The sequence below is a fragment of the Macaca fascicularis genome, chromosome 11 (assembly GCF_037993035.2).
Source record: "Macaca fascicularis isolate 582-1 chromosome 11, T2T-MFA8v1.1".
NCBI classification, from domain to species: Eukaryota; Metazoa; Chordata; class Mammalia; order Primates; family Cercopithecidae; genus Macaca; species Macaca fascicularis.
The window spans coordinates 75,949,973-75,965,516 of record NC_088385.1 but is presented as its reverse complement, the minus strand read 5'-3'; the positions used below and the strand labels follow the sequence as shown (position 1 = coordinate 75,965,516).

General features: G+C 45.0%; 1 protein-coding gene across 5 annotated transcripts; it reads left to right on the top strand.

Moving 5' to 3' along the window:
- The first annotated feature begins 7,771 nt into the window (after positions 1-7,771).
- On the top strand, positions 7,772-14,881 carry LOC135966268 (uncharacterized). 5 transcript variants are annotated; one of them, XM_074007383.1, is made up of 3 exons: positions 7,772-9,338; positions 10,947-11,056; positions 11,900-12,230. In XM_074007383.1, the coding sequence occupies exons 1-3, from the start codon at positions 8,390-8,392 to the stop codon at positions 11,957-11,959; spliced, it is 1,119 nt and encodes a 372-aa protein (XP_073863484.1). In that variant the 5' UTR covers positions 7,772-8,389; the 3' UTR covers positions 11,960-12,230. The 5 variants fall into 5 exon arrangements, with proteins under 5 accessions (XP_073863484.1, XP_073863483.1, XP_073863482.1 ...); XM_074007382.1 differs by having other exon boundaries at positions 11,817-12,230; XM_074007381.1 differs by having other exon boundaries at positions 11,724-12,230.
- Positions 14,882-15,544: the final 663 nt, after the last annotated feature.

Below are 15,544 nucleotides of genomic sequence, written 5' to 3'. Positions count from 1 at the left end.
TCTGCACTGTACTATTTAGGAAAGATTGGAAAGTTTAAAAAGATAATTATAAAAAATATATACAATGGCCGGGCGCGGTGGCTCAAGCCTGTAATCCCAACACTTTGAGAGGCTGAGACGGGCGGATCACGAGGTCAGGAGATCGAGACCATCCTGGCGAACACGGTGAAACCCCATCTCCACTAAAAAATACAAAAAAAAAAAAAAACTAGCCGGGCGAGGTGGCGGGTGCCTGTAGTCCCAGCTACTCGGGAGGCTGAGGCAGGAGAATGGCGTAAACCCGGGAGGCGGAGCTTGCAGTGAGCTGAGATCCGGCCACTGCACTCCAGCCTGGGTGACAGAGCCAGACTCCATCTCAAAAAAAAAAAAAAAAAAAAAAAATATATATATACACACACACACACACACACACACACACACACACACATAAAAAAAATTAATACCAAAAAGTCTAAAATCAAAGTAAAAGTCCCCCGTCTTCCTCTTTACCCATTTCAAGTACCACTCCCATTGGGTAACCATTTTTGACTATTTCTGTCTTCATATTTTATTTCCCTAATTGTTACCGCTACATGATCTCCATTTCTTTATTTTTCTTTTTATTTATTTTTTTAGACTGAGTCTCACTTTGTTGCCCAGGCTGGAGTTCAGTGGCGCACTCTCAGCTCACTGCAACCTCTGCCTCCCGGGTTCAAGCAATTCTTCTGCCTCAGCCTCCTGAGTAGCTGGAACTACAGCTGCCTGCCACCACACCTGGCTAATTTTTGTATTTTTACTAGATATGGGGTTTCACCATATTGGCCAGGCTGGTCTCGAACTCCTGACCTCATGATCCACCCACCTTGGCCTCCCAAAGTGCTGGGATTACAGGCGTGAGTCACCGCGCCCAGCCAATCTCCTCTATTTCTAATTTTATCCATGTTAAACAATATTTAATGGCATCCAACTATGAAAAATGAGCAGTTAACAAAGATTTTTTTTTTTTTAATTCTACTGTCTTAGTCCATTTGGCCCACCACAATAGAATACTGCGAACTGGGTGGTTTGAACAACCCAGTTTCTCACTGCTTTGGAAACTGAGAAGTTCAAGATCAAGGTGCCAGAAGACTTTCTTTGTGTTTGGTGAGGGCCTGCTTCCTGGTTCCTAGATGGTCACCTTCTCTTTGTGTCTTCACATGGCAGAAAGAAGATGAGAGAGCTCTCTTGGGTCCATTTTAGAAGATTACTAATCCCATTCATGAGGGCTTCATTCTAAATGCTTCCCAAGGGCCCCATCATCTCATACCATCCCATCAAAAGTGAGAATTTCAACATACGATTTCGGGTTAATTCAACGGACTGCAACACATTCAGTTCTTTGCACCTAGGAAAATGAAAAAGAGTGTTAGGTGGAAGAAATAATGGTGGTGGTAGAAGGAGATCACCGTTTATAGTTCTATGAAGGAGAACTAGTGTGATGTGAGCAAACAAAATTTTGAATCAATGTTGTGTGGAGTGTGCCTTCTACTACTCATTTGCCAGAATGGGAGATTGTCATGAGATGAAATAATGCATCTGCAGGTGTTTTGCTATGGACTCCTCCCTAGTGGCATAGTTTGGATATTTGTCCCCTTCAAGTCTCATGTTGAAATGTGATCCCCAGTGTTGGAGGTGAGGCCTACTGGGAGGTGTTTGGGTCATAGGGGTGGATCCCTCATGAATGGCTTGGTACCCTTTCCCTGGCAATGAGCAAGTTCTTACTCTATTAGTTCATGCGAGATCTGGTTGTTGAGAAGAATCTGGTACCATTTCTCTTGCTCTTGCTCCTTCTCTTTCCATGTGACACACTGGTTCCCCCTGCCTTCTGCTGCGAGTGAAAGCTTCATGAAGCTTCATCAGAAGCCTGCCAGATGCTGGTGGCATGCTTGTACAGCCTGCAGAACCATGAGCCAAATAAACCACTTTTCCTTATGAATTACCCAGCCTCAAAGTATTCCTTTATAGCAATGCAAAATGGGTTAATACACCTAGAAATATTTGTGTGGGTGCATGAGGGAGCATGAGTGAGGGTAGAAAGAAAGATTAAAATTATTAAGCACTACATCTCTCCTAGAAACTATGTGAGGTACTTTGCAAACACTGTTTCATTCCTTTCTGCAATGACCTAGGTAAGCTGAGTAAGGGAAGAGTTAGGGATGCTTTATCACTTGCCCAAGATCGTACAGTAACAGAATGTCTGTCTGCAAAGTCCATAGTCTTCACACACCACCATACCATTATATATAATGGATGCCAATTATTCTTATATCTGCTAAAATGTAGATTAAATTTAAGATACTTAAGGTCAAACTATTCTGGAGGGTAACCTCTGATGAGCGAAGTGTCTTGCACATTTACCACTAGAAACAGATCTTAAGTTACCGATAAAGCAATTCCACCCGAGCCAGCACCTTTTGTTCCAGCCAACAGAGGGCAGTGAGAGACGTAGAGTGCATTTAGAGTTAGAGTGAGGAAAGTCTTGCTTAGAAACTAATGCCAAAGTCAAGTTGGAATTGTTGTCAGCTTGTCAAAATGTTGGCCAGAAGCCCAGAAGTGTTTAAAATTGTCCTTCTCAAATGATAGATCAATCAAAAACAACTTGAAAAAAAATCCATCACAGTCCTTGAAACATAAAATAATATAAATTACATATTAATTTAGAAATAATCAGGCTATGCCTTTAGACACTTTGCTCAACCATCGGGTATCAGCCATGAAAAGATTGTGGTCCTGTTGGCATGATGTTCCTATATGGGGAAAACAGCTCATTTTCTTATTCTCTGTACAATGTCCAGACTGATTCTTGTGCTGATTCATGTTACTAAACAAATGACATCATCTAAAATCTAAATCTAAATCATCTAAAACTGAGTGTTATTCTTTAGTGAAAATCTCTTCCTGATAAATACTCCACCATGGAATTTTTTAGATAGAAAAAAATAACAGAAACTCCTAACTTCTCAGTAATGGCAATTCCCAGGAATCCTTAAATTATATGGATAAATCACGGAGGGAGCTTGCCTTAGATTGGATGTGCTACCACAGGCCAGAAGGTCGGTATCAGATTTTCAGACCTGGAAACTGCACTTTTTTCCATTGCCACTAGGACTGAGCTCTGATTTTTCAAATCTTGCCCAAATTCCTCTCTAAGGGGTCTGGGGGCATCATGCCCTACAAACCATCAATTCTCATGAGATGGGCTTTATTTAACCATGTATATTGTGACTTACTTTCCACTCTGACTTGGGCATAACAAGGAAGAAAATCAAAATATTTTACGCCAAAACATGTTTCTCTGCCATATCTTGAAATGGCCCTGCAAAGCCATCCTTTGTGGGGGAAAATCTGCATCTGTAAAGAATCTCTATTAACATAGCTAGATCTTTTTCTTCCAAACCCTACCAATCCTCAAGAGATTAACTAAAAGTCTTGCACCTTTTAAAGATCTGAATACTAAACATTTGTCATCTATTGTCTCTAAGGGCAACCACTACAAGACTTCAAAAGAACGTTGGTCTCTACAATCTTTTATCTTAACCTGAACATTTCCCTTCTATCATCCCAGGTCTTTGACAAACTTAACCAATCGTCAACAAGAAAATGTTTAAATTTACCTATAGACTGGAAGCACTGCCCTCCCAGCTTTGAGTTGTCCTGCCTTTATGAACCAAATCAATGTATTTCATAAATGTATTTGATTAATGTCTCATGCCTCCCTAAAATATATAAAACCAAACTGTACCCCAACCACCTTGGGCACATGTTCTCAGGAGCTCTTGAGGGCTGTGTTACAGGCCATGGTCACTCATATTTGGCTCAGAATAAATCCCAAAAAACATTTTGCAGAGTTTGACTCTTTTCGTCAATAGCTACTTCATCATAGAATTTAGATAAATTTTGATTAATTTTGAAATTACTCTCAAATGAGGGGGTAATGCGAGGGAATGAATGAACAGAAAAATAGAAAATAGGAATATACCAGAACTTCATTCTGACCTTCTTCCTCAAAAGTAAGCCTACCAGGATAGCAATTAGAAACCTCAGTTTAAACAGATGTTAATTGCCAGAAAAATAAAATATCTATAAATCAAAAATAAATTTCTAAGCCCGCTAACCAACTGAATGGACCCCTTCTCTTGGCCAAGGGCATAAAGCAAACCTGAGGCCAGGCGCAGTGGGGCACGCGTGTCATCCCAGCACTTGGAGAAACCGAGGTGGATGGATCTCTTGAGCTCAAACCATCTCACTAAGATGTATAAAAACCACACTGCAACCTGACCACTTTAGGCACATGTTGTCAGGATCTCCTGGGGCCATGTCACGGGCCGTTGGTCACTCACATTTTACTCAGAATAAATATCTTCAAATATTTTATAGAGTTTGACACTTTTTGTTGACATATCTGACATACAAATAAATTTAATATTTAAAATAAATAATTGATTATTAATATGAATTTATTACTAAATAATAGTAAAAGAAATAGTGCTTATCAGAAATTTTCTTAGTTAAATACATACTTCTGTTTCACTTTTTCTGTATACGTTACCGGAAAGGGGTCCCGATCCAGACCCCAAGAGAGGGTTCTTGGATCTCACACAAGAAAGAATTCGAGGCAAATCCATATGATAAAGTGAAAGCAAGTTTATTAAGAAAATAAAGGATTAAAGAATGGCTGCTCCACAAACAGAGCAGCCCCGAGGGCTACTGGTTGCCCATTTTTATGGGTATTTCTTGATTATATGCTAAACAAGGGGTGGATTATTCATGCCTCCCCTTTTAGACCATATAGGGCAACTTCCTGATGTTGCCATGACATTTGTAAACTGTCATGGCACTGGTGGGAGTGTAGCAGTGAGGACAATCAGAGGTCACTTTTGTCACCATCTTGGTTTTGGTGGGTTTTGGTCAGCTTCTTTACCATGATCTATTTCATCAGCAAGGTCTTTATGATCTGTATCTTGTGATGATCTCCTATTTCATTCTGTGACTTAGAATGCCTAACCGTCTGGGAATGCAGTCCAGTAGGTCTCAGCCTTATTAAACCCAGCCTGTATTCAAGATTAAGTTGCTCTGGTTCAAATGCCTCTGACATATGTATTGCTGTGTATATTTTTATATGTATTGACTTTTTCCTGATTGAGAATCCTTACTGACCCTAGGGGTTTGCATACTTATGAAGCAAAAGATAATGTCGGTTTTCAAATATTCAGAATTTATTTGGCATAAGTGTTCAAAAAAAAAAAGTTGTTTTTTTAGGCAAAACCCAACAGGGGGCAGTGAGGCAATTACTGAATTGCAGGGTGGTTAACAGACAAGGCCTTGTGTCAGGCAGACCTAGTCCTACTTCCGCTCTACTACCAATTCGCTAGCTGTGTGACCATGAGCAAGATACTTAGACTCTCTGTGCCTTAGTTACCTCATCTGAAAAATGAATATTACAATTAAATGCCCAGTTTATAGTGTGGTTTTGCTTGGAATATGGTAAGCACTTAGTAAATACTAAGATTTGGTTTAAGTGTTAAAAATTATTTTTGAGTAAATGCCTAATAAATGTTAGCTGCCATCATCATTATCTTTGGCCATAACTTCAGCAGATATTATTTATTTATTTATTTATTTATTGAGATGGATTTTTGTTCTTGTTGCCCAGGCTGGAGTGCAATGGTGCAATCTTGGCTCACCACAACCTCCGCCTCCCAGGTTCTAGCAATTCTCCTGTCTTAGCCTCCCGAGTAACTGGATTACAGGCATGCGCCACCACGCCCAGATGATTTTGTACTTTTAGTAGAGATGGGGTTTCTCCATGTTGATCAGGCTGGTCTTAAACTCCTGACTTCAGGTGATCTGCCCACCTCAGCCTCCCAAAGTGCTGGGATTACAGGCGTGGGCCAATGTACCTGGCCTATATTGTTTTTTAACCAGCTGTAGCTCCTCTAGTACCTGCATGTGCAAATCTGGGACTATCCACATTCTGATTTTTTATTTTTAATTAATTAATTACGATGGATACATGCTCTGTCGCCCAGGCTGGAGTGCAGTGGCATGATCTTGGCTCACTGAAATCTCCACCTCCTGGGTTCAAGGGATTCTCTGCCTCAGCCTCCCGAGTAGCTGGGATTATAGGCACCTGCCACCACACCTGGCTAATTTTTGTGTTTTTAGTAGAGATGGGGTTTCACCATCTTGGCCAGGCTGGCTTGAACTCCTGACCTCATGATCCGCCTGCCTTGGCCTCCCAAAGTGCTGCAGTTACAGGTGTGGGCCACTGTGCCTGGCCCATATCCTGATGTTTTCTCCTGCTCTAGTAAGTTTTATAGCATCTATCATTAATTAGTGGTTTTTGATGGGGACAATCATTGAAAACTGGAGAAGATTATAAAAACATAAGCAGATTCACAGTTAAGACTACAAGTCAGAACATGGAAACAAGGAAGGAGGATAGGTACTTAAGACTGAATTTGGGACATGGGTGTACATGGGAGAAAGAAGGTGAGTAAGTGGGAAGGGAAAAAAGAGTATGGAAATATCCCCAGCCAAATATTTTACTGAATCCAGGATCCTTGATTACTAGAACTCCAGACAGGCAACCAGTAGGACTTAAATCACTTAAATGGAAGGGTCCTTGTATGCAGCTGCCATTCAAAATATTTATCATTCCTAGACAAGATGGCATGGGGGCGGGGGAAAAGAAAAAAAAAGATATTCATCAACTGAGATTAGCATCTCAATCATTAGGATAATGGGATTTAGAAGCCAGAAAGTCAGACTCTACAGAGAGTGATGAAGGTGTGAACACTGAATATCTGAGACAGGTCTCAGTTATTCTAGAAAGTTTATTTTGCCAAGGTTGAGGACACAAGCCTGTGACACAGCCTCAGGAAGTCCTGACAACATGTGCCCAAAGTGGTTGGGGCACAGCTTGGTTTTACACATTTTAGGGAGACATCAGACCTCAACCAATATATACATAAGATATACATTGGTTCTGTCCAGTAAGGTGGGACAATTCAAGCAGGAAGGGAGCTTCCAGGTCATAGGTAGGTGAGAGACAAATGGTTTCATTCTTTTGAGTTTCTGATTATCCTTTCCAAAGGAGGCAATTAGATATGCATTTATCTCAATGAGCAGAGGGATGACTTTGAATAGAATGGGAGGCACGTTTTCCCTAAGCAGTTCCCAGCTTGACTTTTCCTTTTTAGCTTAGTGATTTGGGGATCTCAAGATTTATTTTCATTTTACACTTCCCCCTTTTTCTTTCTTTCTTTCTTTCTTTCTTTCTTTCTTTCTTTCTTTCTTTCTTTCTTTCTTTCTTTCTTTCTTTCTTTCTTTCTTTCTTTCTTTCTTTCTTTCTTTCTTTTGAAAGGACACAAAGATAGATGTGTACCCGCCCCCCACCCGCTACACCCTTGTTCTGCTCTCTAATCTTTGCACGTACCAGAGGTTTTGTAAGTTCTGTAAGTACATGTTTCTCTTTCTGAGGCCAGGTCACAAGGAATGTTTAAGTAAGATAGCCAGGTCACAAGGTGTGTTTAAGCAAGATAGCCATAAACTGGTCGTGCAACCTGATGCAATATAATTAACTGCCTTTGTGTAAAACTGCTCTTCTGCCTCAAGGGTTGTACTGAAATATCAGAAATGGCGGGAACCAATCATAGTTTGCCAAATCGCTTTGTTCAAACTCCAGCCAATCATACCTCTAATTTGTATAATGATTCTATGCCTACTTTCCTTAGACTATATAACATTGTTCGGAGCTCAGTAGGGGAGCTCTCCTGCCCGTCTCGTTTCACGAGCAAGTGAGAGCTCCAGGTTCGAACCTGTAATAAAGATCCTTGCTGCTTAGCTTTGACTCTGGACTCTGGTGGTCTTCTTCGGGGAATAAATGGTCTGGGCATAACAAATGGGGGCTCGTCCGGGATTTCCCCCAAGCCCACCAGACCCCCAAGTCAACGGATCTTAATCTGTAGGTAAGCCGGCTTTGTCACTGTCTCTGTCTTTGTCTCTGTCTGTCTCCCTGAAATTTCGCGAAATCCGTAATCTGTAATCTGTATTGGTCTGTTCTGTAAGTGGCACGGTCTTGGCGGACGCGCTAGAAGACAGCCACTCGGGACTGGTGGGAGACGTTCCCCAGTGCCCATCTGGGGGCCTCCATCCTTGGTTGCCCCGTCTGACTCAGGTCGGAAGTCCGACACGCGCTCGCGAATGCTCATCGTTATTACTGTCTGTCCGTTATTGTTAAGTGTTAAGTGTAAGCCCAAAACGAAACATAAAACCTTTTCTTCCCCCTCCAGGACCGGACCTGTCGGATACTCCCCTCTGCTTCACACTCATTTTCGTCCCCCCTTCTCTTTGTAGGAGCAGTCCAAAGATGGGCAACAACCAGAGCACGCCGCTCTCACTCCTTGTTACCAATTTTAAGGATGTGAAGGCTCGGGGGCGTAACTTAAGCGTAGAACTAAAGAAGGGAAAGCTAGTTACTTTCTGCCGTTCGGAGTGGCCCTCTTTCGGCGTAGGGTGGCCCTCTGAAGGAACTTTCTGTCTCTCTATTATTACTAAGGTAAAAACTAAGATTTTCCTGCCAGGGCAGTCAGGACATCCTGATCAAATTCCTTATATTCTAGTGTGGCAGGATCTTGTGGAAAACCCACCACCCTGGATAACTCCATTCATCCTTGAGCCCTGCAAAGTCCTAGTAACGCGACCTACAAGACAAAAGACTCCCTCTGCTCCCTCGGCCCCTGTGCTGCCGGACAGCCAGGACCCCCTAACGTTAGAACCCACATTTCCCCCACCATATCAGCACCTTATCCCGCAGGACCCAGTCCCCCAGGGTGGTGCTTCCGTAGAGGGAAACCGAGAAGCGGAAGCAGCCGAGAGTGAAAGTAACCTGGGGGGGCCGGCCGGCCGAACACGAGGCCGCGTACAGCGGGACCAAGCTTCCCGACTCCCTGACTCCACTGTAGCCCTGCCTCTCAGAGAAATAGGATCGCTCGATGATACCGGGCTCTCCCGTCTCATGTATTGGCCTTTTTCCACCAGTGATTTATACAATTGGAAGTCCCAAAATGCTCGGTTCTCAGATAATCCCAAAGATCTAACCTCGTTGTTAGACAGTGTCATGTTTACTCACCAGCCGACCTGGGATGACTGTCAACAGCTCCTCCGAATCCTGTTCACAACGGAGGAGCGGGAAAGAATCCAAGTTGAGGCCAGAAAACTGGTTCCAGGAGATGACGGCCAGCCAACTGCAAATCCTGACCTCATTAATGCGGCTTTCCCTTTGACCCGGCCCAGATGGGACTACAACACGGCAGAAGGTAGGGGACGACTGCTCATTTATCGCCAGACTCTAATGGCGGGTCTCCGGGCTGCAGCTCGCAAGCCCACCAATTTGGCTAAAGTATATTCTGTGTTACAAGGTAAGACAGAAAGCCCCGCTGTGTATTTAGAGAGATTAATGGAAGCCTTCAGGCAGTTTACCCCTATGGACCCGGAAGCACCGGAAAATCAGGCAGTGGTAGTAATGTCCTTTGTAAACCAGGCAACACCAGATATTAAAAGAAAACTCCAGAAATTAGAAGGTTTAGAGGGAAAGCAGATTCAGGACCTCCTTCAGATGGCCCAGCGAGTTTATAATAATAGGGATACTCCAGAAGAAAAACAGTTCAAGGCAACCAAAGAAATGACCAAAGTCTTAGTAGCAGCTTTCCCCCAGGCAGGAAATGGCCAAAACAGAAAGCAGAAAAAGCAAGGCCCTAGGCAAGGATTAGAAAAAGATCAGTGTGCTTATTGCAAGGAACGTGGCCACTGGATTAAAGACTGCCCAAAGAAACGGAGACCAGCTAACCCTACCTCCGTACTCGTTACCCAGGACTCTGACTAGGGAGGACGGGGTTCGGACCCCCTCCCCGAACCCAGGGTAACTTTGCAAGTGGAGGGGTCCCCAGTTCGCTTCTTGGTCGATACTGGGGCGGAACGCTCAGTCCTAACCAAACCAATTGGAAAAATGTCTAAGAAAACATCCTGGGTGCACGGGGCCACAGGCATCAAAAAATACCCCTGGACAACCCAGAGGACTGTAGACTTAGGAAGGGGAAAAGTCTCCCATTCCTTCCTAGTCATCCCAGAGAGCCCCTGCCCTCTACTAGGGAGGGACTTGCTGACAAAGATGGGGGCCCAAATCCACTTTGAGCCAGAAGGGCCCAAGATAACTGATTCCCAAAACAGGCCAATATCTATCCTGACTGTCACCTTAGAAGATGAGTACCGACTCCATCAAGAGCAAAAGCCCCCCGATCAGGGAATTGACTCTTGGCTCCAGCGTTTCCCTGAAGCGTGGGCAGAAACTGGGGGCTTGGGGCTAGCTAAACACCGACCTGCCATATTTGTGGAAGTTAAGCCAGGGACGGACCCCGTTCGGGTTCGGCAATATCCTATGCCCCTGGAGGCAAGAGAAGGAATTACGCCCCATATCCGCCGACTCCTAGACCAGGGAGTCCTACGGGCTTGCCACTCATCCTGGAATACTCCACTGTTACCTGTTCGTAAACCCAACAGTACGGACTACAGGCCAGTACAGGATTTAAGAGAAGTTAATAAAAGGGTCATGGACATACATCCCACTGTGCCCAATCCATACACCCTTCTGAGTGCCTTACATCCCAAAAAACAGTGGTATACCGTTCTTGATCTAAAAGACGCTTTCTTCAGCCTTCCTCTGGCTCCCAAAAGTCAAGAACTCTTTGCATTTCAATGGACGGATCCTGAGAGGGGCATCAACGGTCAGCTAACATGGACCAGACTGCCACAAGGGTTCAAGAACTCGCCAACTCTGTTCGATGAAGCCCTTCATGAAGATCTGGGTGAGTACCGGCGGCAACACCCTGAAATAACTCTTTTGCAATATGTTGATGATCTCTTAATAGCGGCCAGGTCCCCGGAAACTTGTGTTCGAGGGACTGAGGACCTCCTGAAGACTCTGGGGGAGCTAGGCTACCGAGCCTCAGCAACAAAGGCTCAGATCTGCAAGTCGGAGGTAACTTATCTGGGGTACCTATTAAAAGGGGGGCAACGCTGGCTAACCAAAGCCCGAAAGGAAACAGTCCTACGCATCCCTAGACCCCAGTCAACACGGCAAGTGAGAGAATTCCTGGGGTTGGCAGGGTTCTGTAGGTTATGGATACCCGGATTTGCTGAGTTAGCCAAGCCCCTATACCAGGCAACAAAGGAACGGCAGCCCTTCAATTGGACGGAAGAGGCTGAGCTGGCCTTTCAGCAAATCAAAACTGCCTTGTTATCAGCCCCCGCGCTGGGGCTCCCTGATGTCTCCAAACCCTTCCACTTATACGTGGATGAAAGTAAGGGTGTTGCAAAAGCCGTGTTAACACAGTACCTAGGCCCCTGGCAGAGGCCAGTTGCCTATTTGTCAAAAAAATTAGATTCAGTGGCTGCTGGCTGGCCACCCTGCCTCCGGATAATCGCGGCGACCGCCCTAATGGTCCGAGACGCTGATAAACTTATCATGGGGCAAGAGTTGCGCGTTATAACCCCGCATGCCATTGAAGGCGTCCTCCGGCAGCCGCCGGACCGATGGATGAGTAACGCCCGGCTCACCCACTATCAAGGACTGCTGTTAAACCCCCTCAGAATAACTTTTCTGCCCCCAACCTCTTTAAACCCTGCTTCACTGCTGCCAAATCCAGACTTGGACGCCCCGTCCCATGAGTGCACTGAGATACTGGCTCAGGTGCATGGGGTGCGGGAGGACCTGCAAGATCGTCTGCTCCCCGACACAGAACTCACCTGGTTCACTGATGGCAGCAGCTATGTCCACCAAGGCCAGCGGTATGCAGGAGCGGCTGTAACGTCAGAGACTGAGATACTTTTTCAGGATGGACAGAAGCGTTCCCAACTAAGAGAGAAACTGCTCAGGTTGTAGCAAAGAAAATTTTGGAAGAAATCCTCCCCAGGTATGGCTTTCCCGTCCAAATAGGGTCAGACAATGGACCAGCCTTTGTTGCTAAGGTAAGTCAGGATTTGGCTTCCATTCTGGGGGCAAATTGGAAATTACATTGTGCTTATAGGCCCCAAAGCTCAGGACAGGTAGAAAGGATGAATCGGACTCTGAAGGAGACCTTAACTAAATTGACCATGGAGACTGGCGCTAATTGGGTAGTACTTCTCCCCTACGCTCTGTTCCGGGCCCGAAATACACCTTACAGACTAGGCCTCACACCATATGAAATCATGTATGGCAGACCCCCACCCCTGGTCCCCAGTCTAAAAGATGACTTACTCAAACCTGAAACTGAAAATGTCTCTGAGCTCCTGTTCTCCTTACAAGCCTTACAGAAAATTCACCAGGAAATTTGGCCCAGACTACGAGAACTGTACGAGGCAGGACCTCCGCCGACGCCTCATCCGTTCCAGCCGGGAGACTGGGTCCTAGTCAAGCGCCACCGGCAAGAAACTCTTCAACCCAGGTGGAAAGGACCACTGCAAGTACTCCTGACTACTCCCACCGCTCTCAAAGTAGAAGGCATCGCTTCGTGGATCCACTACACACACGTCAAACCAGTGGACCCAACATCCGACCTTCTCGGGCCGTCTGGAGCACCGGTTACATGGACTGTAGACAAAGCTAAGAACAATCCCTTAAAGCTAACCCTGCGCCGTCATCCCCATAGCCGTAACCATGTCTAGCTTTCCTATGCTTTTATGCCTTATGCATCTGACTCTCCTCACTGCTGCGCCGTCTAATCCCTATGTCTGGAGGTTCTGGCTCTATGAAAACAAAACTCACCCCGGGGAAACCCCCCAAGCGGGTAAACTGCTAGCTAGCGCAGACTGCCCCCCCTCAGGGTGTAATACTATAGTTTACCTCAATTTCACTAGGTTCCAGATTGCCCAACCAGCAACACCCATGATCTGTTTTGAATATGATCAAACTGAATATAATTGTAAAAATTATTGGTGGCACCAGAGTGCAGGTTGCCCATATAGCTACTGTAAGACGCACTCTGTCCGATACTGGAGAGAACGACAAGGGTGGTATTTTTACAAAACTGAGTCTCCCGTCACTTACACTTGGATAATTAGAGACCCATGGGACTCTCGGTGGACAACCCCACAACATGGGGGAGTATATTACTCATCAACTAGCACCTGGCCCAGTAGCCATTTATATCTGTGGAGAAGTCTAGTCCAGATTCAACCCTTAATCCACACACAAATCCACAGGCAAGAAACCAAGTTATCACAAGACTTGCAGCCCTTCTCCTGGCTAACTCTATTACGGGAAGGGCTAGCATTCGCCAACCTCACTGGTTTAGGCGACCTGTCCTCTTGCTTTATGTGTGCAACCCTAGGAAGACCACCATTAACGGCTGTTCCTCTATCCTCCCCTCCCACAAACTATACAGGTTTTAACTCATCGATAGTCACGATACCCGATGTAGCCCTGTACCGTGACCCATACCAAGAGAAATACCCCTATTGTTATTTGGCATTTAGCAACAGCCTCTGCAACCAATCGGCTACATACCCTAATAGTCCCATATATGCTCCCCCTGGTGTGTTCTTCTGGTGTAATATGACTCTGTTAAAAACTCTGTCCAAAAGCATCTCTGACGGACAGTTGTGTATCCCTGTTACCCTAGTTCCCCGACTGACACTGCTAACCCCGGCAGAGTTCATAGGCTGGGCAGGGACCGCCCCAACTAAAACTGCGCGACATAGACGAGCAGTTTTTCTACCACTAATTGCCGGAATATCCTTAACCACCTCTGTCGTCGCAGCGGGGTTAGCAGGAGGGGCCCTACAACACTCCATGATAGAAAACGACAAGCTGTTACAACAATTCTCTGTTGCTATGGAAGACTCCGCCTATTCCCTAGCCTCCCTTCAGCGGCAGCTCACCTCCCTAGCACAGGTCACCCTTCAAAACCGCAGAGCCTTAGACTTACTCACGGCTGAGAAAGGAGGTACCTGTATGTTCCTCAAAGAAGAATGCTGTTTCTATATAAATGAGTCAGGGTTAGTTGAGGAAAGAGTCCAACGCCTACACGAACTAAGCTTAGAAATGAAAAAGCAACAATTCACTACAGCCGCTAACAATTGGTGGAGCTCTTCAATGTTTTCCCTTCTGGCACCCCTTTTAGGCCCCCTAATGTCTTTACTACTTCTATTCACTATAGGCCCCTGTGTGGTAAATAAAATTTTACAATTTGTCAGAGAAAGGTTTGATACCATCCAACTAAAGGTCCTCCGTAGCCATCACCAGCCTCTCCTGCACCCAGAAAGTGAGGCTATATTATAAGACTCTGGAAATCCAAGATTGGACATCCAGTTACTTATGAGAAGGGAGAAATGAAAGGACACAAAGATAGATGTGTACCCGCCCCCCACCCGCTACACCCTTGTTCTGCTCTCTAATCTTTGCACGTACCAGAGGTTTTGTAAGTTCTGTAAGTACATGTTTCTCTTTCTGAGGCCAGGTCACAAGGAATGTTTAAGTAAGATAGCCAGGTCACAAGGTGTGTTTAAGCAAGATAGCCATAAACTGGTCGTGCAACCTGATGCAATATAATTAACTGCCTTTGTGTAAAACTGCTCTTCTGCCTCAAGGGTTGTACTGAAATATCAGAAATGGCGGGAACCAATCATAGTTTGCCAAATCGCTTTGTTCAAACTCCAGCCAATCATACCTCTAATTTGTATAATGATTCTATGCCTACTTTCCTTAGACTATATAACATTGTTCGGAGCTCAGTAGGGGAGCTCTCCTGCCCGTCTCGTTTCACGAGCAAGTGAGAGCTCCAGGTTCGAACCTGTAATAAAGATCCTTGCTGCTTAGCTTTGACTCTGGACTCTGGTGGTCTTCTTCGGGGAATAAACGGTCTGGGCATAACACTTTCTTTCTTTCTTTCTTTCTCTTTCTTTTTTTCTCTCTCTCTCTTTCTCTCTTTCTCTCTTTCTTTCTTTTTTTGAGATGGTGTCTCGCTCTGTTGCCAGGCTGGATTTCAGTGGCACAATCTCAGCTCACTGCAACCTCTGCCTCCTGGGTTCAAGTGATTCTCCTGCCTCAGCCTCCCGAGTAGCTGGGACTACAGGCACCAGCCACCACACCCAACTAATTTTTGTATTTTTAGTAGAGATGGGGTTTTACTATGTTGGCCAGGATGGTCTCAATCTCTTGACCTCATGATCCACCCACCTCGGTCTCCCAAAGTGCTAGGATTACAGGTGTGAGCCATTGCTCCTGGGCACTTCCCCACTTTTCTTTTTAAAAATCTTTTGGAGAAAGCATTTTAGAAGAAAATGAGTCTCTGGTCTCAGGGTTTGTCTGAACTCTCATGGCTAGTATGGCTTATTCCTAGATAGGTAGGTCCTGAGTTATTAGGAAAGCTCATTTCTAGCAGGTTGAGAAGTCTTATAACCTATGAAAAGAAAATAGACGGAGGAAGGGAGAAAAACAAGAACAAACAAAGGAACAATCATGGAAAATTTGATATAAGTCACATTA